General features: G+C 42.0%; 1 protein-coding gene across 6 annotated transcripts in view; it reads left to right on the top strand.

Moving 5' to 3' along the window:
• shank1 (SH3 and multiple ankyrin repeat domains 1) overlaps positions 1-21,400 on the top strand; it is an 81,305-nt gene that overhangs the window by 36,478 nt on the left and 23,427 nt on the right. For all 6 annotated transcript variants that reach the window (XM_030406815.1, XM_030406820.1, XM_030406819.1 and 3 more), the window contains exons 4-15: positions 167-238; positions 320-428; positions 4,916-5,070; positions 5,764-5,931; positions 7,749-7,865; positions 8,409-8,486; positions 9,304-9,370; positions 9,905-10,074; positions 12,295-12,416; positions 13,198-13,352; positions 15,082-15,195; positions 16,704-16,779. In XM_030406815.1, coding sequence (XP_030262675.1) covers positions 167-238; positions 320-428; positions 4,916-5,070; positions 5,764-5,931; positions 7,749-7,865; positions 8,409-8,486; positions 9,304-9,370; positions 9,905-10,074; positions 12,295-12,416; positions 13,198-13,352; positions 15,082-15,195; positions 16,704-16,779 — 1,403 coding nt within the window. The remainder of the gene's footprint in view (positions 1-166; positions 239-319; positions 429-4,915; positions 5,071-5,763; positions 5,932-7,748; positions 7,866-8,408; positions 8,487-9,303; positions 9,371-9,904; positions 10,075-12,294; positions 12,417-13,197; positions 13,353-15,081; positions 15,196-16,703; positions 16,780-21,400) is intronic.

Raw genomic sequence — 21,400 nt, 5'->3', positions numbered from 1 at the left:
TAAAAGTGGAGGTTTGTGAAGCAAACCAGATAAAGCTCCACTGTACAATGAATTTGCAGGCCCCATTTTGTGAATCTAGGCCAAAAGCTATGAGAATTAAGGACAAACGCTCTCTGTGTTCGGATTAACTCCTCATTCCCTTTCTCTTCTTCTCTCTGGGGTTCAGTTTCGATACAAGACCAGGGTGTACAAACAGACCAATCTGGATGAGAAGCAACTGGCCAAACTGCACACGAAGGTATGAAACCCATTTGCCTCTGAGGCAGGAAGAGTTCTATCTGTTCTCTGTAAAACAGCAGCGCTTTTTCTCCGCATGCAGGCCAGCCTGAAGAAATTCATGGATTATATCCAAACCAGCGCTGTGGACAAGATGGTCAAGTTTATAGACAAAGGCCTCGATCCAAACTTCCAGGACTCTGACACCGGCGGTAAGGATTACTACAGCGCTAAAACACCTGTCATCACCTCACGTTTAGCATTTTACTCCTGTCACTTCATCCACTGACACATCTTTCTATCATATATCCAATAATGAAAACATTAACTGATTTACAGTGTGTTGCAGTGCGCATGTGAAGGTCAAAATCATGAGACATTAATGAGATGATTTATTTTATAAAGCAGTAAAAACCTTTCAAACATTTTTTTTTTTATCTATGAGTGAGTACAATTTGATGTGGATTCTAGATCTGGTGAGCTTAGTTATGGGTGGAGGTATGCGTTCTATCGAGTGCCGTTCTAGTTGTTAATGCAGAGAGTGAGTCCAGACTTAATGGTGCACAGAATACTAAATGACAGAAAGTTTGATTCAGTTGAAGACATCTCGACTGCATAATCTTGTTTACTTTGCTTGTCGAGTGATTCAGAAGGTTAGTGACAAGAGCTGCCTCCAAATGTCTGACAGATTGTTTGAGTTGGCAAATAATGTTTTATTTTAGGAGCCAGATAAAGATTTTTTTCTTTAAGGCCCCTATGATTTTTTTTATTTCTAAAAAGTTTGATTTCACTTCTCATTTCATCCATCATCCCTATATACTGTACATTTATACCACCACCAGCATGCCATCAAATCTCCTCCCTCATCTCTCCCTCTACTTACTGAATTGTTCTGTCTGTCAGTCAAATGTATGAAGTTGCACTTGAGATTCAACACCTCCAGCCACCTCCTGTCAGCCGCAGGAGCACGCTTGTGTCCGGCAGCTTCATGGCCCGTGGCTCTGCTGTAGAAACTTGACCTTTAAACTCTCTCGCAAATAACAAGCCTCCCCTCACTGTCTACTGCTCTCGCCTCTGCAGTTTGTTGGCCTAACACTTTGTCAAGAATCTGCGCCAATGCTGTTTACAATTTGGTGGCTTTTCCCAGATCCTGTTAGTGCTCAGGGGGCGCAGCAGACGGCTCATTTACAGTTTGAGTGTGTTTCTCCGTGTCGCTCCAGCCACTCTGGGAGCAAGTGTCAAAACACAACACACAGCCTGTCATCACGGGTGTGAAACACACTTCCGCTTCAGAACACCGGGGGGCAACAGAGAGCCCTGGTGAGCCCCCTTACTATCATACTGTACACACACCATATTGAAACACACACTCAGTGCATACACAAACACACACACAGTGCATACACACCTTACACTTTGAAAAGGGTGTGATGCTGGACACTTGTTTCTGTGCTCTGTATTAGATTTGAATGATACCAGCAAAAATCAGTGGTTGAAAATGGACTTGATTTTAAATGGGGATGGATTTGATATATGTATTAATTTAATCATATTAATAACTTTGACACGAGAACAACTAAGGTTTGCTGTGAAACTCACAAAATGTGTGTTATTATAGACATAATATGCAACATTTCTGTATTAACATTTATAAAAAAAAAAAACACGACGAGACCCTTATCATATATTTTGTTGAGTTGTGTAGTCACAGGGACAATATGTATGAATTTTGTTTAAACTTAAAAAAATTAACTAAAATCATCAACAGAAATTGAAGAAACAACAGTTTTGAGGTTAAGACATTTATCTGATGTGTTGCAGGAAAGTTAGCATGCTAACAAGCTAGCCCCAGCCCATCCAGGTCTAAAGCTCCTGTGCTGGTGGTGTCAACACCAACACATGTCTGGTCCCCAAGGTTCCATGTCCCGCTAGCTGCACAGCTAACTGAGCTAACTAGCTAATGGTGGTTACAGATAGAGAGTTAGCAGTTACTCTGGTGGCTAATTCTCACATAATGCACCTTCAAATCTTCTTCCTTCTAAATTCTTTCTAACAATGTTCAAATTCAGAGAAATTCTAACGATGTGCTTCGTTTTGTCACCTATCGTGATAGTTTCCAGGAGAGTGGAAGAGACATAGGATCGATTTTCCTTCTTCATGTTAGTTGTTAGCACCAGAAATAACATACTTTATTTAAAAACAACTGTAGGACCAAAAAAACAACCGCAATTGTCTTTAAATGGTTACCTCCTCTTTCTAGATTGTTGGGTCATGTCGAGATGTTCAGACAGTTGTTGTCCAGGAACTATAAGGCCTTCAGTTTTAGGTCGATGACCTCTTTTCTGGGACGCAGTGATCCCCTCCATTGTCACACATTTCACATAAGTCCTGCTTGTCTTTCTGAAGCTCCTTCTTCGTGCCCTCCTGCTCAGCAGAACACTCACACCGAGTACCTTTAATAGGACATAAAATTATTCTACCACATTCAGTGTGGCTTCTGTCAGTGGGGGCTCACTTCCATCTCTGCCAAGGGAGCCGCTTAATGGGCATCCCCCATGTAGTCCTGACATGTTAACTTCACAGGAAGTGCAGCTGAAACATTCCCCCCGAATTATTTGTACCTGAGATCTACAGAAGCTGTTCTCAGATTAAAGCCCTCATTCGTTTTTTCCTCTTCGCCAAAAACCTCTCTTGTCGTCATGGCAGCTAGCGCTCAGTTTCCTGTTCATCCTGGGAGCACTCTGAATGCTTTTATTCTTCTTGGTGCCATTGAACTCTCTCGCTGAAGAACTTCAAGTGTGCTGAGAGCGGTTAAAGGTGTTGTGACACAGCACTGCTTTTATTTTATAATATTTCCATTGCGTTTCTTTGCTGCCTTTATTTAATGTCAGGGTAATTGGAAACATACCAGTGCACTGGGAGGGAAAACTGCTTTTGGCAATTACTGGGAAGCGAACGTTGTGCTTGTGGGATGAAGCCAATCTCTGTGGGTGACATTGCAGGATGCTTTTACAGTTGGTTGAATTGTCTCAGGGTTGAATAATCTCTTTAAATTCTTCCTTCACACCCTCATCCTGAGGATTTTATTGTTAAAACGGAATGCAAATAATTGATTTTCTATTAAAGCGGTAATTGTCAGCACTGCTTAGCGACTTTAGTGAGTTTTATTCTTTTAAAAAGGCGTCTAGCGAAAGATTCTCTGGACATAAAGACCTAAACTCCTCTACGCTGTTGATAGTCACTTATATTTTTGAGACGAGTGAGATGCTTTTATGTGGCTGTGGCTGTCTGAACTGACTGTGTTCAAGTGAGTTGAAGAGGGCAGCAGCACTTCAGTCCAACCGGCGATCACTGATTGTTTCCAGGCCTGTTCTAATTATTTATCTTGACTATTCCATTTTAATTTTTTCCCAAAATACAGAGTTTAGGAGGATGAGGTTGCTACAGGCTGTGGATCCTCTCATATTCTCGATCGGTTCCGCAGCCTGAGCAACATAAAAACATGGTTTTATAAATTAGAGATGACAGCAGCATGGTAATGATCCATCCATTACAAAAGTCAAGAACAAGAAAACACATGTACAATGTCAGCGGTTTGCAGGTGGCTTTAAACAAGATATTCTGCCGTCTCTCTCAAGCTCGGTAAAGAAAATCTGCAGCAACAGAGGTCCATATAAATCGGCATAAATGGAGGCCATCTTAGAACAAATACATCCCTTACTTCCTTGTGTATAGAAAAGAAAAACAAAAACAAAAACATGTACCTTATTCGCAATCTCACCTTGCTCACACAACAAACAAAGCGCGTCCTCTTCATGAGCAGTGATTTGCTGATGAATGAATTAGCGACCTAACTGAACTAAGATGGTGGACCTGATGAACATCATAATGGCTTCATATCCAAATATTATCTGCAGCTTCACCACTGCTTAGCCTAATCACAGCCAATAAGCTTCTATGTACCAAGCCTGAAGACTATCGTGTTTATAATGTATTTGAACAAGTGGAATTTGTGATGATTAGTAGCACCATGGAGCAACGTTTTTATCCTGTAGGTGTTGACGCAGGTTGGTTTCCACTGATGAACTGTTGGTGGCAGTACTGCACAAAGAAGCGATGAATGCACCAAACAAGGGCAGTGAAGAAGAAGAAGACCGTAAAAATAGACCAGATGAGACCAAATAGTGTTGAATTTAAAAGATTTTAAACGCAGAGGTTTCATGGTTTGGCTTTTTGGTAAGAATCAACTGAATGCGAACATAAGTTTTGATTGCAAGAAAACTCCACATGGTGTCTGCTGCAACTAACTTTGGAGCTTGTCAACAAACACATTAGCTGCTATCAGCGGATTTACCGCTGTGAACCTGAAACCAAGATGTCTGCGTGGAAACGTGATTGGCTTGGCACACAAACAGATTTCAGAGTTTAATCTGTCTGTTTACTGCACGAGAAAGCTGCTGTTTTTTCAAGAATATAACCTTGAAGCAAGGACGGAAGTGTTGAACTATAAAACTATAAATAGTTGGAATGTATTGTTGAAAGTTTCCCCACAGAGTATCTCAGCAGCCCCCCTTGGAGCAAACAATCTGGCCACAGCCTCCCCCAAATAATATGACTTTCAGAGTCCTGCTCAAGAACAAATCCATCCGACAAGAAATTAAAAACTTTATTCGATTCTCATTGTGTGTGTGTCTGCCAGAGACTCCTCTGTCGCTGGCGGTGCAGTGTGAGCCGGGTGGAGGTGAGGCCATCCGGGTCCTGGTGGAGGGCGGGGCTCACATCGACTTCCGTGCCAAAGATGGGCTCACATCGATACACAAGGCTGTTCGAGGCCACCGCCATACAGCCCTGCTGGTAAACACTCTCGCACTGTTATAATGAGGTTCCATTATCATGAAAAGCTACACCAGGGTATAGATCTGCTACATGGATACTTACTGATGCAGCATTGTCTTCATTTGTTTTACTGTACGAGCAAACAAGCTGAAGACTAAGAAGAATAAACAGTCCCTCAGACTCAGCAGTCCACTCCCACGTACACAAAGAATGAATGTGAAGAAAAGAAATCTATAATTCTATTCAACCAGAGAGGAAAATTACATTAAAATACAGATTGCCTGGTTTTAAAGGTGTGCGACACGTTTACATTTCAGGCATTTGTCCAGAATCTCAGCTCCCAAACGTATACCTGTAGACGGGACGCTCATTCAGGGGGAGATGATTGTGTGTTACATTGACAGAGTCCATATTTTCCACAAAGGAAAGAAACAGCTGCTAAAGATTTACAGCAGACGCTGACTGAATACGTAATGCTCTCCAGCTCGAGGTGCTGCGTGACCTGCCTGAACCTCTGTTTTCCCGTCCTGATATAAAATTCCATGAATATTCCTTGAATTGAAATTGGAAACCGCCTTAATATTTTATTTGTCCTTGCTGCCCTTTTAGTGTAGTGTTGTTCGCTCATAAAAGACATTTCTCACACTGCATACAGCATTAGAGAAAAAGGCCTGTAAATGAGGTTTGGCTTCTCTGCCGTCTTTTCTGCAGGTCCTGTTGTCTCTGGGTGCCTCTCCGGACTATAAGGACCGACGAGGGCTGACGCCACTCTATCACACTGTGCTGACAGGGGGAGAGACCTCCTGCTGTGAAACACTCCTTTTCCACCGCGCCAAACTGGGCATCAGGGATGAGAACGGCTGGGACGAGACACATCAGGTAGACATTCGGGCATCATTTGAGTCCCATAACACTTTAAGACACTTTCCAGAGGGTCATTAAAGGGGTTTTAATGAGATTTTTGATAAAGGAAGTTAATGAGTAATGTGGATTCAAACGTATTTCAATTTTCAATGTCCCGTGTAAAAACTTGCAGTTAGGACCTTTTTTTGTTACAAAGATCTTCAGATCGTCACGTTAGTTTCCAACATGTGAAAATGAAATAGTTTTAATGTAAACTGGACATTTTCACTTGTCATTAACTTTTTCCACATGTGGATATGAACACTAAATGGTGCATACAGTTAATTCTGCACTAAATAAACAGCAAAACTTTAGTCAGAGGGTGCTCGGGGCAAAATCTTTCAATCTAATGAGGTCAGTGGCCTAATTTGTGTCTATTTAGGGATGTCATATGACAGCGTCAGAGAAGAAGTCCTGCCTCGGGACGTTCGGGGTTTTTTAGTTTTCTGTGGCTCGTTTTGCACAAATGTGCACGCGCCATTATTTGAAATGTGTCAGTGTCATCTGTGTTCCAGTTTCTGCGTACGTACAAGCGTCTGTGTCCACGTCAAACACCATTCATGCCATGAAACACCTCTCATCTTTCACCTTGGACACCTTTTCACCCTCCATCCCACCCACCCTGCGTCTGTGGCCACATGCTCCAGCAGTGAAGTGGACAGAAAATGAAAAAAGGTATCGGCCTCTTCGCGATCACCCACTCACACTTCATCAGCGTCTGTCTCTCTTCTGTAGTCGCTCGTGTCCTCGATCTTAATCTGTCTGTGTGTGTTGAGTGGGATCTGACACATAAATGATCAATTCAACACTTATACAATTGAGGTTGATTTACGTTTGTTCTCAGTCCTATTCATATTAAGTAACAGCATAATCATATTTGACTGTAGTATAAAATCATTTTCCACTTAAATATGTGATTTTTCTTGTTCCTTTGCCTTATTCTTTTCTGTTAGCTTTACCTATTTGCTAGCATTCAATTTATTTCAATTATTTCTGTGCGTAGCGCGTCAAATCTGAAGTAATTTGAACTGTAAACTGATTATTACCTATTTCAACTTGATTTGCCTTGTCAAATTTCATCCTTCCGTTGTAATTCCTCCTCGAATTCAGTGTTAATTTCTTGTATTTCAGCTTTTCCATTTGTTCCCGTGGGTTACTTATGTAATAATGATATATAATAATAGATGAGGTCGAGGTGAATCCACTGAATCCATTATTTTCTTATATCATGTTCGCTGCCAAGCTTAAATTATTGTCCATTACCGAAGGATAATGTGTGAGCCCGCACTGACTTGGTCACTCTTTAAAGGGAAGAAGTGGTCTTACTATGATTAGCTTCAGTTTAATGTAATCTTTTGTTAAGGTGTTGATCTAAAAATGTGTTCAAAAAGTCCTGATATTTGATGGCACGGGAGAGCTGCCAACTAATCGGAAATGAGGATTTAATGCTGGTATACCTGAGTCATCTTGTGGTGAAATAATAAGTTATAGTTGCGATGTTGCTGTACGTGAGCGTCAGTCCGATTATTGTGATAATCTGATCTCACCCGTATCCTCTGACTGTTTCCTCGCCCTCTGAGTTTGGAGGTGGCGTTGATTAAATGTGATGTCACTTAATAACTGTCACCTTGTCCCTCTCTCCGTGTCGCCGTCTCGTCTCCATCCTTGTTTTGCTTCTCCGCCTCTCTGTCCTCTTTATTAATCAACCGCATAAATCCTTCTGGTTTTTTTTTTACTTCCTTTTCTCTCCCTCTTCCTATCTCCCATCCACGATCTGTTCATCCTCACCCAAGGCCTGTCAGAATGGGAACTCGCAGCATCTGGAGCACCTCCTCTTCTACGGGGCGGATTCTTCCTCCACGAATGCCTCTGGAAACACTGCCTTGCACATCTGTGCTTTATACAACAAGGTAGGAGCTCCTTTTTTTTTTTTTTTTCATGCAGATCAAATGTCAGATTCTGTAGAGCGGAGAAAATGTTACGATCAAACACCTGAAATCTTTGAACACGCAGTTTAACAAGGTGGATCTTTACTGTCGCTGAATAATTGATTCATCTTGGGTTTTTTTTTTTTCAAGTTCAGCCTCCTCAACCTGAGCCTGACAACAGGCTAATTCCTTAATTACTCTTGAAATATGAATCTTCTTAGCTGAAAGGAAGAAATCTGAGCAATCTGAAAACAGAAAACTCTCTATGAATTTGAATTTTTTCCTGAAGATAAAAGCAGAGACATACAACTTTTCAACTTTCCACCCTGATATGCTTTCATTTTGATATAACAAGCTTGAACGTTCGCAAATATTCCACATATTTGCAATCAAATTGCAACACATAATCCGAAGGGAGAGAATAATGTTCTTCCTGCGTGCGAACAAATTACATGCATTCTTAAATTGAACATACCGTTTATGCTATACGAGTTTATGTTTGTTAATCAACGCTGTTTGTTGCAGGAAAGCTGTGCACGAATTCTGCTCTACCGGGGAGCAAATAAAGACACAAAGAACAACAGTGGGCAGACCCCCTTTCAGGTAATGGCTGAGTGCCTGGCTGGGTAATTACGCGTGCTGGGTGGTTGTATGGTTTAGTGTCTTATTAAGTTAACGTAGCAGAAAGCGGCGGGGCCTAATTTCACTTTAAACCATTATTGTGCCGTGATGCACACGGAGGTCCCAGGCAGCGGGATCGAATGCGACCCTTTAATCTGGATACATTAACGCCAGCTGAGACAGTCTGTTCGTGCGAGTGTGAGAGAGAAAAACCAAGAGAGCAGACAACAGGGGGAAAAGCTTTGAAATGTTCCGGGTGGGGTGCTGACCCCAGTGGTGTGTTAAGATCAAGTCAAAAGCATTTGTGCACAAACGAGTGTTCTCATGTGAAAGAACTCATCGGTTTTTCATTTTCTACCAACTGAGAGTCTTTGTGTTCACTTAACACACGGAAGCAGAATTTGAATTACACTGAACAAAACATAAAAAAACTCAACCCAAATGATGCATGTAAACAACGAAATGAACCCACCGAAACAACGGATTATCAATCTTTTTCAGCATCAGGGGGAATGTGATCTGCTTATTTATATTAAACATGATTTTGAACAGCCGCAGACATGGATCTGGTTTCCATCATTTGTGAATTTTCCTAATAGAGGGGCGAATTTAGAGCGTGACACAATGAGGTCATTTAGAAAATAAGGGGAGAATGATTCTTCAGCAATAACATGCGTAAAGCTTCTCACTATAAGACGAATAGTAAACTGTTTGTTCCACTTTCATTTTGTGCTGTCATTTACTTAACATGTCTGTGTTTCTACATGTTTTTTTTTTTTATTTATTTTTTTTTTATCAGGTTGCTGTTATGTCCGGCCATTTCGAGCTGGGAGAAATCATCAAAAACCACCGGGACACAGATGTGGGTAAGTAGCCAGTTTTGACCTGACTGATACCTGACTGTCAATATTGGCTATGTAATGGTTTGTTTTGATTTATGGTCTTTTTTTGGATCTGTGACGTCTTTGCTCCACTTGGTGTTTGTATTTTTGTGCCTAGTCATTAAGATATTAGCTTAATCTTCATTTTTTTGTATGTATTTTTGTTTAAATCCCCCCTATTTTAAATTCCATTTGCCTCTTTTTGCATAAGTTTCTCCTAAAAAGAAAACAATATGGATGCGTATCAGACAACATGGCGCTGATACCGGTATAACTGATATAAGTGAGAGGCCAATATTATCTGATAACAGTGGCCAGCTGATATATCCATCAGGCTCATACTAGACATTAAACTGATCTGAAATTATACATTGGCTCTACGCAGGGAAAATTTGCCCTATGATCAACAAATCAAAAGATGCAGCAGTTAAACGAGGATTTGCGTGTGTTGAGGGCGACGGTGTGCAAAGTTTAACTGATATAACACTCCCCCTTTTTCTCTTCCTCCTCACATTCCAGTTCCCTTTGTGGAGTCACCAAAGTACGCCCCCCAGAGGCGGGAGAGCAACCGAACGCTGACAATCCCCCACCCTCACCCCTTCCTCCGGGCCAACAGTGACAGCAGCATGAACCTGCCAGACTGGATGGCAGTGCCCAACGCCCCGGGGACTAACATTGTCTCAGTGCAGGTGTGTGTGTGTGTGTGTGACAGATGAGGTTAAAAGTTTAAATTCTTCTTGGCATCCGAAACAGCAGTTGGCGAAACAATCTCACCCCCAAAACCCACAAAGAAGCTGTTTGACCTCTGAAAAGACTTTAAAGTTACTCCCTAGTGAATAATGTTGTAGATACTTCATCTACTTTTCTGCCCATTTAATGACGAAATTAAATTCAATGGATCACATGTAGGTTTTAATACATCCATACCTGCCACCATTCGGCTGTAAAAAAGAGGGAGAATGCCCTGGGGAATCTGCAAAAGGCCTTCACCACGGACTAATAGACAAAATACAAGGATGTTAGTGACTTTTCATTACTCTTGAATCACGTAGACTCACTACAAAAAAGCATTCAAAAGTCAACACATCAGATTTACATCACAACAAATTGAATGAAATATATGAAGTGGATTCAATTTCTATAGACCGATATATATTTTTTGAACCGATATTTATTTGGAGGAAAAAAATTAAAATCTTAGTTAGAACTTAGAGCAACCAATGATGGAATGTCCAATTTCCTCAACTGTTTGAATATTTTCTTTTTCTGCTACTTTAAAACTTCACGCCAGTAAATGTATTTGATTAATTTAGTTATTGGTTACTTTTCAGATTATTCAGTTTAAATTGTGACATGTTACCAATTAGACATTGTTGCTGGGGGGACACTGTGCGAGAGGATGCTGGATGTCACAGCCAAAGTAACATGTTTTTTAATTATCGTATCAGTAACTTGACAGAATAATCACCAATACTGATAACAGAAAAATGTGGAATATCCCAGGGCCAAGAATCAGTCTATGCTTAGTTGTCAGGTAGGATTACATCAACAATCAATGCTGAAGCAAATGTGGTTACACTGTGTGCAATAATCTTCGACAAAGTGCACAATAGCAAGTGGCAGGCTCACAATAAGCCTGTTTTTCTTATACACTCATATCCATGTGGTAGAACTGAATGTTGCTTGCGATTTGTGATTTCTTCCCGAGCTGTTGTGGACGTGGTGTGCTGCTTGTTTTATTCTGCCCTGGATGTGTCTGAGTGGGAGGTTTTCATCTACTTAGTATTCGTCCGCTGCAAGTATTTTATTTGCCTGGCCACGCAAATTTGTTTTAGTGTTTCGTGCCTCCATACCTGCTTGGATGTGGATTTGTGTTGAGGTGTCTGAGCGGCTGCACCCACTGGGTACACTTCAACACTTCATAAACAAAACGATACATTTGAGGGACACCATGCAACGTAAATGGGCGACCTCTGTCAACCTCTGCTGGTGGAGTGATCTCACTGCAGCAGCTTCTACCTGTGTGCTTGTAGTCCAGCTTTTATGTGCCGTGTAGCAGAAAAATAAATCATGAAGTCACAGCAATCTTCTTTAGGATGGCGGCCTATAAATGTTAAACATCGAGCACTAAAACTGCATAATTTATGAGACGGTTACAGCACATGCGTTTTATTATATGATTAATGTTTGATTAGTGTTGATGTCATCGTCTGTAAACATTATGTGCTCTTAAAAGCACAGTCGATGGCACGAGAAAGAGTTTTTGCCGTGAATTATAGATATGGAAGTCGGAAAAACGCGAAGATAGCGTTGTCAACGTAGAGGTGCAACAGTCACTCGATTAAACGATTATTCAATCCGAAGAAAATCTGATTCATTATCTCAGTCAATTTTCAAGACAAAATGTCAAACATGCTGGTTCCAGTTCCTTAAAGGGGACAATTTGCTGTTTTTTTTTTTTGTTTTTGTTTTTTTACATCATTTATGTCCAAAAATAAAGATCCTTTGGGTTTTGGACTGATGTTTGGACATAACAAGCTGGGCTCTGGGAAATTGTGATGAGCATTTTTCACATTTTATGACATTTTATTTAATTTTGAAAACCTCTATTGACCAAAATATTTGTTTGTTATAGTCCAGGTTGACATAGATTGAAGGTAATAGAACAGATATAATAGTAAAGAAATTGGAAAATGCAAAACTGCTTAAACAAAAAACATTATAGAAACTTAGAATAAAAAACAAAGACAAGATCCAGACAACATTCAGCATTTGCTGTAATCACGACTATATCATACACAGAATGCTGTATGTAGCTACAATAATGTGAGATTATCATATGTATAAATACTTACATGTAGCTTATGAACATATTTCATTCCTTTGGTCTGTGCCTGTCTCTCTCACAGGGCTATAAGCATACGGGAACCTTGCGGAGCTCCAGCAGTCCCAGAGGGGCGAGGACGCGCTCCCCCTCCAGAGGGAGGATCGGGGACAAGGAGGACAGGAGCAGACAGAGTCGGAGACAGGGGTGAGATAGATACTACACAATAAATACTAGAATTCTCAAGTTCAAAGTAGACCTTCTACAAGATGTCTGCAGGTCCTAAAGGCCGTCCTTCACATTTCTTTATGGGAATTACCAGGGTCAAAGTCTTGAATGATGAATTCACCTAATTGTCTACTCTACTACTGGAAAAACAGTCATAAGATTCCCCGTACAGCACGTCTGGCGTAATTGAAGTCTCCAGAATCCCAGAGATCTGTTTTTAGAGCCTTTATCAAGCTATAATCGTCACTTTAGCTGCTAAGATTAAAGCATTGGCGTGCACGAATTCGGTCGCACGTCGAGGGTGTAATTAACATCTCTCCAGATCAATTTAGGATCTTCTGGAGGTTTAGATTACACTGGATGAGCAGTATGGAGCCATATTATGAGTTTGTTTTTACATTTTAAAACAAGTCCCCGTATATTTCAGTTGTGTAGGAGAATGCTGCGAAACTGTTCCGCTGTTAAGCTCCAGAAATGTTTTGTGGCCTTGTGGACTTTCTCATTTTTATTTTTTAGTTTAACTCATTCTTAATTGGGTTATAAAAGTGGTTTAATGTTTACATTTTGGTCTTAAATATGGTTTCTTAGGTTTTTTTAATTTTCCAGAGAGATTGTTTCGAAGGATTCTTCAAAGATCACAAACAAACAAACAAAGACAAAAACAAACCTTTTTTTTTTAAGTTTTAACAATCAAATATTAAATATTATATCATTATATCAAATATTCCTTTGTCGTGCTGTCTGCCCCCCTCTCACCCAGGCCTGCCCCTGCCACCGCCACCGCAGCCGGACAAACGGCAGGCCAGCGGAGACGCCTGTACAGCGCCGTCCCAGGACGAGTCTTTGTAGCCACTCGGTCACATTCTGCCGTGGGAGAACGAGAAATCAGCTTCAATAAGGGAGACAGGGTCAAAGGTCAGTACGTGTGCTCTCTCATGTCACGATGCTCACTGTGTATATGTGTGTGTGCTGGCGTATAATACTGTAATTTGTCCTCCATGTCAGTTCAAAGTGTTCGTCTGGTCGGGGGTTTGTGTTGACGTTTACACCTGGTACTAACATGACGGGCCTGAAAAGAAACAGTAATGTTCTGCTCTTTAAAGAAAACCTCCAGAGGTGTGTGGAAAACAATCTCCACACAAAGCAGACAGGCAACTTTACCACCCACATGCATGTAGAAATGAACTAAAGAAACATTCGGAAACATGCAAAGAAACATTACAGTCACCTTTAAAAGACACAAATGTAAGAGGAGGTTATTTACAGAACACCTTCTCTGTTTGGGGCTTTGGCATTGCCCCAAGTAGTTCCTTATATAATCTGCTGACTGCAGGGGTTTAACAATTTCAGAGCTAAGATTTAATTAGAAGCTTTTAAGCTAACACCATTTAGCTTACTGATAAAGTACTTTGGACACGAAGTGATATGCTGCACCACAAGAGCGTTTAGTTTATCTACCCCTAAATTAACTGCTGTGACACTGGAAAACATCCAGTGAACATAACACTGGAGCTAATACTTCCATACGACGCAAACGCAGCCCAGCTGAACCACTGGTTTATTAAGGTGGTATGGCTAATGTGAAAACAAACTAATCCCTATGAAACAATTGGATAACAGGTAGGGTACAGCGTTTTTCCTGGAGCCACGAAAGGCTTTATACTATTAATTCTTTATTTTTTACAAATGCAGTTGCAGTCCACAAGATCTGTAAAGTTGACAGATTTGAGAAAGAAATTAGTTAACTAGCAAATCAATTGCCAGAATAATTGCTGGTGATGTATGTTCTGCAAATTATGGTTATATTTAAACATTTCCTTTTGTTGCATCTCTTTAGTTTCAATTTTGCAATTTCATGTTCTGACAACAGTTTACTCATGGTGTGGTTGGGTTTAGACACAAAAACCACTCCGTCAGGGTTTTGGAAAAGATCATGTTTTGGTTTACCTACCTAACACATCTGGAAAATATCCCAACGTCTTGTCAAAAAACCCCTGCTTTTGTTGACATAAAAACGTCCGGAAACATACAAACATCTCGTCAAAAATATCCAGTTTTGTTGCTGCAAAAGTGGCTGGAAATTATTCTGACATCTCTTAAAAAATGTCAGATTATGTAACACTTACAAATGTTGAAACGCGTTTCGAACCCTGGTGTCCGGCTCACCTAGCTGTAAGGCCACTGCCTGCTGACGGACCTGACTATTGATACGCAACACTGATAATATTGCTTATAAAAAAGACTGACAAGAGATGCATGTTAACACCAGGTGTAAAGGCGATCTTCTGGTCTCATAGACGGATCAGCACCCAGGCCAGGTTCAACCCAAGTGTCCTTAGATGAGTCTGTTAAATGGTCATGTCCTAACATGAGTGTAAGGTCTCTGTATATGTTTGTATTTAATGTCTGCAGGTATGAATATGTGTGTGTTTGTGAGTGAGTCTAAGGTGTTGCCAGGTATGTATGTCTTGGTGAGTATGTAGGAGGTTTGCATGTGTGTGTGTCCACATGATTTCCTTTCTGTCCGTGTAATGTTGTCGTCTTTTTGTGTGTGTTCATTTCTCATTGGTGTCTGTGTGTGTGTTGGTGCGTGTCGCGTTGCCTTCTCCTGTAACGCTGCTCTTTCTTGCCACCCCCCCTCCAGTGTTGAGTGTTGGCGAGGGCGGATATTGGGAGGGGACGGTCAGGGGTCGCACAGGCTGGTTCCCCTCCGACTGTGTGGAGGAAGTGATGCTACGGAGCCAAGACAACCGATCAGGTGAAGTCACACACACGCACAGGAAGCCCAGTGTCACCGCAAGGGTGAAAAACACCTTTTCACAAGGAGTTTCCCTTTTCCCCTCTGAATTTCTAACTAATTCCAAGTCTCTTACATCAGCCGGATGATGAATTAGGATGCCAGTTCATGTATACTGTGACCATATTGATTGAAGACAATAAGCAGCTAAGTCATTGAATTCAGTCAATGCTTGAGCATTTTTGGGAAATGATTATGGGAATCATGAGGTTGACTACTTCTTGGCTGGATGCAGCAATTTCCTAAAATATCCGCTGGTTGTCTGGGCACCTCACGGTGACGACAAATTTAGTAAGTCACCGCTCTGAGCCAAGAAAATAGTCAGGTACACACCTTCCCCCCCTCAGAATCACAATGTGTCCTTTTTACACTTCACCTTTTGTACATGCAGAACAAACAAGGTGTAAGTTGTTAATTAGAGAGACACAGAGGTGCTGCTAGCTCGCTGTTCCCCCTGCTTTCCAGTGTTTGTGCTAAGCTAATCCAATCAGCTGCTGACTGTTGCTTTATAGTTACCATCCAGACAAGAGAGTGGTATCAATCTTCTCACCTAACTCTCGACAAGACAGTGAATAAGGGTAAATGTTTAACTATTGCTATTAGTTCTGTGTTAAAATGGCAATAAATAATATAAATGGCCATCGCAACTTCTCCGAGTCTGAAGTGACATCTTCAAAATTCTTATTTTGTTTCGATCGACAGTCAAAAACAAAAGCCGTTGAATGTTCAACGACTTTAAGGAACGAATGTCAAATCCTCTCAAACAATAATTTGTGTCCATGTATCATCTATTGTGTTGCAATATCTATTGAAGTTAGCGTGCTAACCAGCTAGCCCCCAGCTACATTAATTTCCATTCCCACAATTATACATAAACGCCCTTAATCATCCGTTGTGATATTGATACCTGTGTCCACTCCACCACTCATAAGTCCCGTCGGTGAGAAGATGACAAACTGCGAGCTTCTCCTGCAGCATCAGAACAGCTGTCCGTACATGCGGCTGTTACGCAAGGCCGCGCCTAAACAGTCAACGCGGGAGTATCTCAATCACAATTATTAAGCGTCAGACGGGTGATCAATGATTAATCTATCGGGCTCGTATTAAATCAGCCTTTACAAAGTGCCCCACAATTCAGGATCGAATGAGAAGATCGCAGGGAGCGGCTCCAGTGTAAATTAAAAGACTAATAAAATTCATCACTCATAAATAATTTGAAATTAAGGTTATAAATGAGCCTCGAACGAGTAGTTACGCAATCAACGAGACTGGCAAACAACCTGCACAAACAGTGTTTTGAGTCTTAGGTTTACGTCTCTCACCTCGCGATGTACGCACATTCTTCCTTCATAACTAACGATTAATTAATGTGGGAATTGGGCTGATGTAAAGGACAGACTCCCCTGTGATGCTATTATATTATTATAATCACAGTTATATGCTTATGTCGCTGGGACTCTGTGTTTCAGAGAGCCGCGGAGAACGAGCCAAAAGGCTGTTTCGCCATTACACTGTGGGATCCTATGACAGCTTTGACGCTCCCAGGTAAGAGTCGCTTTGACGCTTATCGTCACCAATCACTGAACTGTTGGATAAAGCTGTAAAGATGAATAAGGGGCCCTGTTTGGCTCACAGGGTTAGAGGTTGGATTCATTTAGTGTAAGGTCACAAAAGAGTGGTAGTTCACCTGCCAGAGGGATGTTTGAGCCGAACACGGAGGCACTTTAGGGCACTTGGGGTGATGCTTCAGTGCCTGTTTGGTGTGACATTAGTCGCAGTATGACGCATGGAAGTATCCCATTACAATACTAACACATCCTAGTGAACAAAAGTTTAAGAGGAGGGCAGTCTGACTTTCAGATTGCTGCTCTACAGGACCGATCCACTGAGACAAGAAGTGCATCAGTGACAACCGCTTAGACGCCGGAGCACAAGTTGTTTGTACGGTAACATACTGTATACATCACTTCAGATCGGATGATTCATCTCGTGATTCATACATTCCAGTGGTGCTTTGATTTGTGCGATGTGATGTGATGTGCTGCGAGTGATTCATGCGGTCGGATGACGACGTGTGAGGGTTCACTGCCTCGGGTCTAGAAGCTGATCCTCCTGCTTTCAGACCGGAGTCATCCTCGAGGCGCAGGTTTACCAGCCGTGTTTTGACTTGCTGGTTTTTGCTGAGTTTAACCCGGGCAGACGGGCAGATTTTTGTCATATCGCTGTTTTAAAGTAGCTTCCTTCTTTTATGTCTCCGAGGTGCAAAGCTGCGTTGCCAGGCTGCAGTTTTTTTAGGTGGGCTGAACTTGTCGGTGATGGCGAAGGCGCTTTCAGACCACTTTCGATGACTAAGTCTGAAACTTCTTTGTGCTCACAGATATTATACAATCACCGTCATCGTTACTGCCCTTGACGACCAACTATCTGGACTGATGCATATGTAGCACTGCATCATGGGAGTAACCAAAAAAAAAATCTTTAAACAGCAGCTGAGATCTTTGACTTTTGATAGAAGGTCATTGTGCTTCTTGCGCAGATACAGACCTCATCAGCATGACAATGTCACACGTTTTCTAATCAGCTTCCTGAGAATAGACTGATCAGAAATGTGGCTGGATCTTCTGTTGACGCTTGAGTAGTGGGAAACTCTCCTGTATTGACTCAGGGCGTGTGACTTCTCCTCATTAACTCAGCCTAATATAATGTCATTCCCTTTAATGCCTTTGCATCTGCATCATGGCGAGCACGGCGTCGCTTTGAGGCAAACTCATTTCAGTGTCCGTGACTTGGACTGAGCAAAGAGAGAATTATTTACATAGAAATAAAGCCATTATCAATCACATGTATTATTTACATGAATCCAGCCGCTCTCTCTTTCTCTCTTTCCCTGTTTTTTTCCTCCTCTCCCTCATCATCATTCTTTATCGTTCCTCAACTTTCTCTTCATGCGCTCCTTTTCTGCGCTCCTCCCTCACACATGCACGCAGTATCATTTATTATTAACACGATTTTCATCATCAGTGACATTTCATGGGAGCGATGCACTCAGCCATGCAAACTCACACACATGTTTGCGCACACACGATGGCACACACACACATCATGGATAATTAAAGCCATGTGCCGTGGCACAGACCGAGCCGGAGACGATTTGTTTGGCCAGGCAGGCATGGCTGACTCAGAGCCGCCCTCACACGGGCCTACTTTCACAGCCTTTATCACTACATGTAATATCTCACCTATCCCTCCTTTCAACCCTCTATATTTGGCCACATCTCCTGACCGTCTCTGCATCCCTCCCTCGCTTTCTATTCATCACTGTATTACTAACCCCCCTGTACTTTTTAATTTTCTTTCTATCACCCTCTCTCCCCTGTGGTGTCTCCATCTGGAGGTCAGACAGTGAAGGGCGCTCTAAAGGGAGAGGATGGTTGGAGAGGGGGATGAAGAGCTTGGGCGAAGGAAGAAAGGCATCTTTGTTTACAAATGGGTGAAAAGAGACATATGCTTCTTTTTAGTGTGTGTGAAAGCAACGTGGGGTCAAGGCAGGCTAGACAAAAGTGTAAGGAAGGATGCCCTCTGTGCATGTTTTAACGTGCTTCGGTCTGTGAAGACCAAAGCAAGATCAAGGTGAACATTTGAGGTCCTCTGTGACATTGATAATTACTTATTGTGGATGGTAATGACAGTCAGTTGGTCCAAACTGACATCTATCAAAAAGGATCGGATGGATGGCTGAGAAGCCTCTGATACAGCAAGTTCATTTAAAAGCAAAACTCTCTTTTGCAGTCAATTATTTATTTGGGTGATAGCTTAATTCACTTTTGATAAATGAACCACAGACATCAACGTGTCCCTGGTGGATCACTAATTCCCTACTCTCCACACTAACACATAAGGATTTCATCAGGTGCAACACTGATTTCTGATTTCACTGGTTTCACATTATAAATCAGTGTTTTAAAAACAAACGGCACATATAGATTTTTCAAAAACAGCATGTTTCCAAAGATCTGCTGCTGCTAGTTTATGGGGCGAAAAAGCAAGCATGTCCAGCTCTATGGAAGCGTGGTCAGTGGCTTAGCATTAGTTGTCAGAGCCTACGACACAATATGACTTTTAGTAAGTCAACAAGTGGCATAAGTCAGGTCATGTAACAACAGTTGCCTCGGTACGTTATATACAAGCGTTACGTAAGTTACATCTTTACATACATCGACTTACTCATGTAACATAATTCAAAAGCAAATGACTCTTGCGTCCTGGCCGGGGGTGGAAGTCCTGTGTCCTCATCAGTCTCCAGTTGGTGGCTGCGAGAGCTCAGCACACTGTAACCACAGAAAAGTCTTTAATTGCAGTGTTTGGTTCTGTTTGGTTGTAACTTACTGTAGTTCCGCGCATATTGAAGACTTAACAGTGTCTCCACTTGCTGCAACATGTTGTTACACATGTTTTTAAAAATCATTTATAACATTTTTATGTACTTTCTCTGGTTGGTAGTATAACCATTATTTTACAGCATTTGGTTGCAAAGAAGCATTTTTCTTCTTTTGCAGTTTAAGCTGCATTTGCTTGAAGTTAAGCTTTTGAACTAGCTCAAAAAACACACGTACAGTAACGCTGCTGTTTACAATAAAAAGAGGTGAAAGCTATAAGCTGATTGCCACAGATGCACTCGGTAACTCTACACAGTCTGTACTTGCATCTGCTCCTTCTTAGCCCGTATGAGACAATGTTTTGGCCAACAGTGGGTCAAATAAGGACAAGTGAGTTTTGAGCAGAGCGGCAGGACACCCTGCTGAACACTGCTGTGGCAGTTTGTAAGACACATGCATCGCACCCTCGCTGGTGTGATATGTAGCATAAAAATTGATTTGATTGATTTTTCAGTGTTTCGATTGGAATTCCTTAAAAGAGACGTGTTTTAAGGTTTGGCTTTGGTGTGATGCACGCACACACACACACACACATCTAGTAACACAGGGGCCCATTAGCAGACATGCAGACACACATAAGTACACAATCATGTCACCTTCTGTTTGCTCTATCGCTCCCTCCCCCTTCTCTCTCTCTCTGTACTCTCTCGCTCTCTCTCGCCACACATGCATGCACACACACACACACACACACAAACACGCGTACTGTACACAGGATCACAGCGGTATAGCCTGACATGCAGGGAGGGAAACAAAAAGGCAGAGATGTGAGAGGAGAGGGGACAAGAGCTGTGATCGTCCTCGAATGCGGAGGGAGAGGGGAGAGACGGAGAGGGGGAAGGAAGGAGGGAGGGAGGGCAAGTCGACAGAGGACAGCTTCGACATACGTGGAAGGAGGCTCTGACTAGGAGATGATGTGAGTGCCTATTCGAGAGGATCTCAACCTCTCTCTCTCTCTCTCTCTCTCTCCTTCTCCTCCTCCTCTTCCTCCTTCCGCCACTCACCCGCCAGCTGTTTCTCTGTCCTCTCTCCTCTTCCTGTCTGCGTCGATGCGTCTCCTCCTTTCCCCCTCCTCTTTCCCTCGCTCTACCCTCTCATTCATGCTTTGTTTACAGCAAATGTGAGAAGATAGTGTGCGCGTGTGTGCGCGTGTGTGTGTGTGCGCCAGAAAAAAAGGAGTGGGTGGGTGAGGTTAGTTAAGTGTGATTTAAAGGCACGTGGGGTCAATAACAGCAGGGGGAAGGACGGCGGCAGGAAGTCACATTTATCCTCAACCTCGGCCCCTGTCAGCGTATTTCTCTGTAATCTTATATAATAATAATTTGACTTATCGTTTATCATCGTGTCAAAGCTTGACAGTGATGCCTGCTCAGTCATTTAAACTTCAGGACCCTCCGATCAGTCACTCTGAACAATTCATTTTTGATGGGACTGGCTTATCTCATCTGTTTTATTTTTAGTTTTTTTTTATGAATGGGGGGAATCATGAGTGGGATAAATAGGCAGAGGTGATACTATACATATAAAACCATAGGAGGTGAAGAGGAAATATACAGAGTGCATGTGGTGGTTGTGCATGAGTTGATCACATGAACGCGTGCATGTTTGTGTGTGTGTGTGTGTTTGTGCATGAAATCCCCCCCCCCCCCGCAAGCAAACCCAATCACCTCTCACACCTTCTCCCTCTAAATTACCTCATTTCTCTCTCTCCTTTTTTTGAAGCCACCTTA

Source organism: Sparus aurata, chromosome 23 (assembly GCF_900880675.1).
Source record: "Sparus aurata chromosome 23, fSpaAur1.1, whole genome shotgun sequence".
Taxonomy (NCBI): domain Eukaryota; kingdom Metazoa; phylum Chordata; class Actinopteri; order Spariformes; family Sparidae; genus Sparus; species Sparus aurata.
Note: the sequence above shows the minus strand (reverse complement) of the source record. Positions and strands in the feature narration are given on the sequence as shown.